This window comes from Camelina sativa, chromosome 15 (genome assembly GCF_000633955.1).
Source record: "Camelina sativa cultivar DH55 chromosome 15, Cs, whole genome shotgun sequence".
In the NCBI taxonomy this organism is placed as follows: domain Eukaryota; kingdom Viridiplantae; phylum Streptophyta; class Magnoliopsida; order Brassicales; family Brassicaceae; genus Camelina; species Camelina sativa.
The window spans coordinates 27,198,290-27,206,077 of record NC_025699.1 but is presented as its reverse complement, the minus strand read 5'-3'; the positions used below and the strand labels follow the sequence as shown (position 1 = coordinate 27,206,077).

At 32.2% G+C, this 7,788-nt stretch overlaps 2 protein-coding genes and 1 pseudogene across 7 annotated transcripts in view; 2 read left to right on the top strand and 1 right to left on the bottom strand.

Annotated features, from left to right (window-relative positions):
- LOC104747671 (non-specific lipid-transfer protein 8) overlaps window positions 1–164 on the bottom strand; it is a 3,890-nt gene extending 3,726 nt beyond the window's left edge. For 3 of the 5 annotated variants that reach the window (XR_761214.2, XR_761213.2, XM_010469347.2), the window contains exon 1: window positions 97–159. Coding sequence is in view for 3 of the 5 variants with exons in the window: in XM_010469347.2 (XP_010467649.1) it covers window positions 97–105 (9 nt within the window). In the remaining 2 variants the exon portion in view is untranslated. Of the gene's footprint in view, window positions 1–3 lie in introns of all 5 variants that reach the window. The other 2 variants (XM_019236565.1, XM_010469348.2) reach the window with 2 other exon arrangements.
- LOC104747670 (epoxide hydrolase 4) lies at window positions 1,503–3,728 on the top strand. 2 transcript variants are annotated; one of them, XM_010469346.2, is made up of 5 exons: window positions 1,503–2,076; window positions 2,336–2,490; window positions 2,827–2,916; window positions 3,260–3,327; window positions 3,429–3,728. In XM_010469346.2, the coding sequence occupies exons 1-5, from the start codon at window positions 1,563–1,565 to the stop codon at window positions 3,553–3,555; spliced, it is 954 nt and encodes a 317-aa protein (XP_010467648.1). In that variant the 5' UTR covers window positions 1,503–1,562; the 3' UTR covers window positions 3,556–3,728. The 2 variants fall into 2 exon arrangements, with proteins under 2 accessions (XP_010467648.1, XP_010467647.1); XM_010469345.2 differs by having other exon boundaries at window positions 1,506–2,076; window positions 2,315–2,490.
- Window positions 4,156–6,192, top strand: LOC104748845 (annotated as a pseudogene).

Below are 7,788 nucleotides of genomic sequence, written 5' to 3'. Positions count from 1 at the left end.
ATCCTGAATCACAACACTGCAAGATATTGCGGATTCAGAATAACGAGGTATAAAGAATATTCCGAGAACGGAAATGATCGCTAGACTTTTCAATATGCTCATCATCGTAGATATTGAGAATAATTAAATAAAAATCTTGGGTTTTTGCTATATATGTAGAGTGAAGAAGTACGATATGAAGGGTTTATATAGATGGCGAATTAGGAAATTTTATATTAAAATTTAGAGAAATACTAGATGTTGGTTTGGGGTTGTGATGGAGTGAAAGTAACTTCTAATGAAAATGTAAAAATTCAACATTTTGGTATGACGTTTAAAAAAATATACATTATTTAGTCTAGGTAGTTAGGTTATATAGTTATCTTGTCAGTTTGGGTTTGTTGATATTCAACTTATAATCGTTTGGGTACAAATTGTGACTACATCCACATCCAAATATGACGTGTTGACTTATGTGTTGGAGGTTAATTAGTCCAAAAAGGGTCCAATAATCACAGAGGAGTAATTTTATGGAGTATAGTAAATGTGCGTAATCGTCTAATTGCGTATATTTTCAGAAAACCAATAACGATTATATTAATCGTAAGAGGTATGGACGTGGTCTTTCTTTCGATTAGTATGAAAAGGACCTATATAGTCCATATAACATGAAGAACAAAGATGAATATTGTAGATGATGTAAGTATTGTCGAGGTAAGTATTTTCTTACAAAAGAGTAATATAATAGTTGTTAACATCTTTTTATGTTACATGGAAAAAAAACTAAGATAAAGAGGAAGAGGAGAAGACAATATGCACTATAAAAATGACAGATGATAAAACCAGTAAATAAGATAGCTCATTTATTACAAATCTATGTTTATAACACAATTTTTTAACGAGTTTATTTTATATCAGGTTTTTAAAATTTGATTTACGTATTGCGTAAAACACATCTACCACCGCAAAATTTAACCAAAAATTTGACTATCTAGTAAATAACTCCAAACAGAGAACAAGAAAAGTTTTACAACATACCGATCACAATTAGGAAGTACAGATTTCTAACTTGACTAGATTCAGAGATTACATATGCAAGGCAACTAATTAAGAACTATATATATATATATATATATATATATATATATATCTTTCCAATTTTCCTTGTTCGATATGAGGCACACTTGTTCATGATAAATAGTTTATTAGTTTTAGTTGGTAACATTAGGGAAAGGTGAAATGTTCAAAATAAAATAAAAAGATGTATATAGGTGTAAAAAGAGTGACAGTATTATTAAAACGAATATAAAACTTAATTTACTTGGAAGACCAAAGAAAAACATTTTTTTTATGTTATCAAAATCTTCTGAGTAGTTTATCGTGAATTATATTATACTATGCTATTGGCAAGTTATGATTATGAATCAAAACGTCAAACAAGATATATATAAAATGTGTAAAACAAGAAATGATTGGTTGAATATATGAATAGGAACCCAACACCAGATACATTATAATTAATCACAACTCAAAAATCTTTAAAATCATTACCTTTCATATGCTATTTCATCTTCAGACATTGTATGTCACCTTCTAAACATATATCCAAAAAGACAATGGTGAACTTTGTGGAGTCACAAAAACCTTTGTTGTACAGACTCATAAAATTGGCTGGCGTTATTCCCTACACAGTTGAAACTGAACCGGGAACGAAGATGAACTTCTGGATCCCCAAAGAAACCCTAAAAAGACCCAAAAAATTTGACAAAAACGCTACCGTGGAACCCCAAAAACCTACGAAACCAGTCCTCTTGCTCATCCATGGCTTTGCAGCTGAAGGGATTGTGACGTGGCAGTTCCAGGTTAGATCATTAGCCAAGAAGTACTCAGTCTATATACCGGACCTCCTCTTCTTTGGTGGGTCTTACTCCGACAACCCGGACAGGTCACCAGCGTTTCAAGCTCACTGTTTAGTCAAGTCTCTTCGTATCCTCGGCGTGGATAAGTTTTTTCTTGTAGGGTTTAGTTACGGTGGCATGGTGGCTTTCAAGATCGCCGAGAAGTATCCTGAGATGGTCCATGCCATGGTGGTGTCAGGTATGTAATTACCATATTTTGATATCTCAATCTATTGTAGAGGATCGGAGAGAACCTGTAAAGTAAGAGAATGCTAATCCTCTCCACGGGAAATGATTTAGTCCTATCCCGTGGGTTCAAAGTTCGTTATTAACACTCCTATATTTGTTTATCAATAATAGAAATTACAAAATAAGACCCTAGATTGTTATCTCATTCTTAAATCTATACGTACAAGAAGAACTTTTTTCATTTTCAGGTTCTATACTTGCGATGACAGATACGATCAGTGAGTCAAATTTGAACCAGTTAGGTTTTAAGTCGTCGGCGGATCTTTTGTTACCAACTTCGGTTAAAGGACTCAAGACTCTCTTCGCCCTTGCTGTCCATAGAACCATGTGGTTCCCGAACAAGCTCTTCAAGGATTTCATTGAGGTACCTAGCTACTCAAAATTTGCAATTTATTAAGTTCGCCCTATCTTAAAGTAATCTTATCAACTTTTGTAGCAACTGGAAGTCAAATTTGATAGCTCAATAAATAGCTTGTAATACTAATAATTAATTAGACTACAATAATTTTTGTAGATAATATGTAATAGGACTATGTAGATAGCTTTGTTTAATTAATTTACCTAGTATATAAAAATTAATGTCATGACAAAAGAAGACAAATGAGTTTCTTTAGGTATGTGTTAATTCAATTAACATGGATGTGTTTGTGCAAGACCTCATATGCTATATGAATATACATTTTTTTTGCAAAATTTGAAGGTGATGATTACCAATAGGAAGGAAAGAGCAGAATTATTAGAAGCTTTGGTCATCAGCAACAAAGATGTGACCATCCCTCGTTTTCAACAGGTTACATAAGAAAATCATTCACAAAAAAATATTTCTCCATCATATTAAGAAATATATATATATATATAATATGTATATATATATATAACAACTTTACAAATAATGGACCTTCTAGCTAGTGAGAAATAATTTGACAAATGTTTTTATGATTTGCAAAGAGTTTTATCGTTAAAAGTAGTTTAAACCATGCTATTTACAAAAAAATTGAAACTCAAAAATATATAGAGTACTTTTCGTAGTAATTTTTTGAAATATCCTAATTTATATAAAGTAAATAGAAGATACGTCTAAAATTTTACTACTTAACCCATCGATTGATTTCTTTTTTTTTTTGATTTGGCAGAAAATACATCTTATGTGGGGCGAAAGTGATCAAATTTTTAATATTGGATTTGCCAAGAAAATGAAAGAGTAAGTTTCAATAGAATAATTTTTTTTCTAATCTGAAATCATTATATATATATATATATATATACATAATTATATATTCTCATTTAAATGATGTTTTATAGGCAACTAGGCGAAAATGCAACAATGGAGAGTATAAAGAAAGCAGGTCATTTGGCACATTTGGAGAGACCTTGTGTCTATAACAGATGTCTCAAAAAGTTTCTTGCTTCAGTTTACTCTGAAAACTAAATTCGATGGTAATCGAAGTATTACATAAATGATGCTCACATCACATCAACACCAAATGAATTTATTTATCATATTTTCTTTGGTTTTAATTCTTCTGTCAAAAATAATGTAACCACATATATCTCATAAATAATACAGTATATGGTTCATTGAAATAATATAGTTTTCTCGAATTGTTTTTGTTTCCCCAATTTTATGACACTATCGTATATTCGTAATTTCTATGAATCAGAGAATGCGGACTCTTTGGTTATAGGCCTAATTTTCATGACAGCCCAATGTATGGGTCAGAAGACATATTGAGTGCACCAATGTTTTTTTTTTGATCCAGTTATAGGGTGCTTAGCTTCATCTACCATTCAAAACTATAAGGTTTCTTCACTCCATGTATCTATATATATAAAGTTCACTTTACTCATTCCTGGTGATGCCACCTCATCCACTTCTCTTAAATATTTTTATAGATTTTCGGATTTTATTAAGCCCAATAAAACAATCATATTACTTGATCCACTTGATTTATCCCAAATGTTTTTAAAGTTTAAAGGCCCAGTCCATTTCTAAATCCATCTAAACCTACTAACGCATTTTATCGGTGTAATGTCTCTGGTCGTCGGTGTCGGGAACGCTCCACCTTCAGACGTTTTCCCCTGTCTTTACTCGAGAGCTATGGCGTTTTAATATCTTCTCTTCCTACACAAACTATTCAAATTCAATTCCTCCACTCCTCTACACTTTCACCGTTCCTTCCATGTATTTCGCTACAATTGGGACGTTTTTGTTGGTAACGGCTAATTATGTTGTTTCATCTTCTTGCATCTAATGTGCAGACCACTCCTTCTTCCTTAAATCTTCGTAAGTCCTTCTCTTATTTATAGCAATCTCTTGCAATTTACATTTTGTCAACTTATTATTCCATTTTCACAAATATGAATTCTGCTTTCCTTCCTTTCGCTGACCTCAAACTTGGTCGACTTGGCCAACAAATCGTCGTGTTCATGAATCTTGAGTAAAGAAGAAATTGTTATCAAAATCGCCGTGGAGAGGCGACGACGATGATGACTCTGACAAGTTTAGCGGTGCAAAGCTTAAGGTCACAAAGGATTCTGATGGTATGTCGAAGATGCACGTCCCTAGCCGCAGTGCCAAAAAGGTAGTCTCGCTGATGATGATGATGATTTACTTGAGATTGATCCTCAGCTTCGTTACAAATTCAATCGCAACTATCAGGTCTCTCAAACCCCCTCTCTCTGTTAATTGTAATTCTAGGTTTCGTACAATGAATTTGCTCCTCTCTGTATCTGCCTTTAGGAATTTGGGGGAAATTAGTAATGAATAGTGAGACCTTGCCTCTGTGACATCTTCCCACATATTTTGCGAAATGGGTATTGGAGAAATTGGAAAAATATTTATCCTTTATGTTTCTGCAACTCTTTGATACAGTTTTGTGTATAAGCCTTATGTGAAGCTGAAAAGAATGGATTTTTGAATTCTCTTTGTTACATAAAGTTTCGGATTTGAACACATTGTATCGTATTCAATTTAATGGACTGAGTGCAAATGGTTCATATACTAGCTTGGTTAGAATCTCATCTATCAAATTAACATCTCTAAAATGTAAGATTTTTTTTAAAAAGGATCATCGTATTTTTGTATGTGTTGCATTATGTTAAGAGCTTGTGGTCTTAAGTGGAACCAAACTGTGTAGTTTCGTTGTAAGCCTTCTTCTTCTTGGCGATATACTTTAGTTACAAAAGCTATCTTTGGTAGTGCTGGAGAGTTTATGAATAGTTGCTTGGTCAGGTTTGTGAACTTCTCTATTGTTATTTAAGGTCATATCAGGTATAAACTACTTATATCTTGGTTAGGGAGATACTCTAAAGCTACTTCTTTTCAAATGGTTTTTTCATTCCTTTCTGCTTATTTATATATGAATGAGTATGTTTCTAATAGAATCTGGATCATGACACACTGCATGCATCTCGAACCATCTTTACATTCAGAAAACATATTTTACGCATTTACAGGGTGTTCATAGAGAAGCAGTTTGCTGGATAGCTTTGATTTTTTGTTTTTTAAATAGTAACCTCAGACTAGAAAATTTTGTAACTTCAAAAACCATTTCCTAAGCTGTACAGTCTGCCTCTCTATTACAGTTCCTGCAAAGAGTATTCACTATAGACACTTTGGTGAAGCCTCTTCCTCCTGCCATGGGATTCAACGTCTCTCGCAACTTGAGCTTCTTCACCCGCATTTTCACTCAGTTCTTTGGTGAGCATGATTTTCCAAATACCATCTGTTTAGTCAAATGTTTTCTTGTCGTGTACATGTGTGATAAAAGTTGTGATGACAATCTTTTTCTACCTTCACCCCGTCAATGACCCTTGATCTATTGTGCTGGTATGTAGTTAAAAACGGTTGGTGTGGTTGATGCAGATCCTGAAGGCATTGCAAATGCACAGAGGTCTCTGGGGTTGGGTCAGGAAGATAAAGCTCGCCGTGTTCATTGAGTTTTGACCATCTTCCAAGCTTGTGAATGAACCCAGCTCTGTTAGAATGATCAAAACATGTCCTTAAAGAGATGTTTTGTCTTAAATTCTCCAAAGTACAATGAAATTTCCAAGTTCCATTTTAGCATCAGGCTTCTGAATTCCATCAAAATATACCACTTTGGTTGAAAACCAAGCTTGGTTCCATATCCCCAACACTTAAAGTTTGGAACAATCTGATACATTTGTTTACTCCTGGTGACAGTTCACATTGCTAAGGTACCAGATGAGGCAATTGAATGATTGATAGACTAAATCCCAGCCTAAGCCATCTGAAATGGCATTTTTCCCAAGAATATTAGAATTACACATGGACCACATTGGTAGCTCCATTGGTAGTGTAGTCTGGTACAGAGAGTGAGAGGGTAGACGATAAAGGGTAGGGAAGAGGTAATGCTGAAGGATGCTGACTTGGATAGAGTCAATAAGTGATTAAGAGAGGACTCATGGCCTAGGTGTGCGACTTCCGTTGAAATGAGAGTGTACCTATAAGTGACTCTCAGCAATAAGTGAATCACACATTTTATTTTGTAGGGAATCGAACATTGTACCTATAAGTGACTCTCAGCAATAAATGATATGAGATAATAAAATATGAAAAGAGAGTAGATGTAAATATGATGAGTGTATATTAGAAAATAAAAGAATTAATTGTGAAAAATATTAAAAGAAATAGATAAGTATATATCGCTTAATAAAATAAATTTGACATCTATACAAATTTTTATTTTAATATTGGATAATTATAATTATATTTAACGGTTCGCATTTACTTTCAAATGTCAGAAACAGAAGACGTAATAATAATAAAGAAAAAAACCTTTCAACAGTTATAAAAAATGGCATGCAAAAATTCAGTTTCTGCAATTCTATTTAAAACTTATGTATTTATCTCTTTCATTTCAGTTTCCAACTATTTCATACATATATATATTTAAATTAATATCATCTACCATGATATACTAAATATAAAATAATACTTTAGAGTTTCACAGAAGAGAAAAAGTGATACTCTTGAGTTTAAGAGATTTCTACCAGTCACTTGAAAAATCTGGAAAACTAACAACATACAGGAAATGATCTAAAGTTATTATAAATAAAACAGCATACTAAATTATACTTACTGCAAAACATATTTGTATATAAAATATCCAACAAAAAAACTAACAAACCAAAATCAAAACAAAATCCAAAATACATATTCAGCTAACTACCGCACGTAGCGCGAATCAATTGCTAGTTACCATGTAAAATGGATTTTGAACAAACCTAATTACTTTATTAATTAACTTGCGCTACTCCCTTCTAAGGGCCTTTGTTAGGGGAACACTTTTGGGTGTTCTTAGAGTAAAAATATTATGAAAATAATTTAAGATCATTAGTTTAGATCTTTTATTAAGAAGTTTGTTATTGGGAGAACATGTTTAAGATCATAAGATTTAATAATATAATAATCTTAAACATATTACATTTATAAAAACTTTTAAAATAACATTTAAATTGCAAACTTATAAAACTTTTACTAAAATTCAAAATACAATACCAAAATTTTGTGAAACAAAAAAAACATTAAAGATAAAAAAAAAAAAAAAAAACATTACTTAATTAAAGCACACAAACATTTTATTTAATTAATACATAGTTTAATGTCCAAATTTATTTCATATATTCTCAATCAAATCCT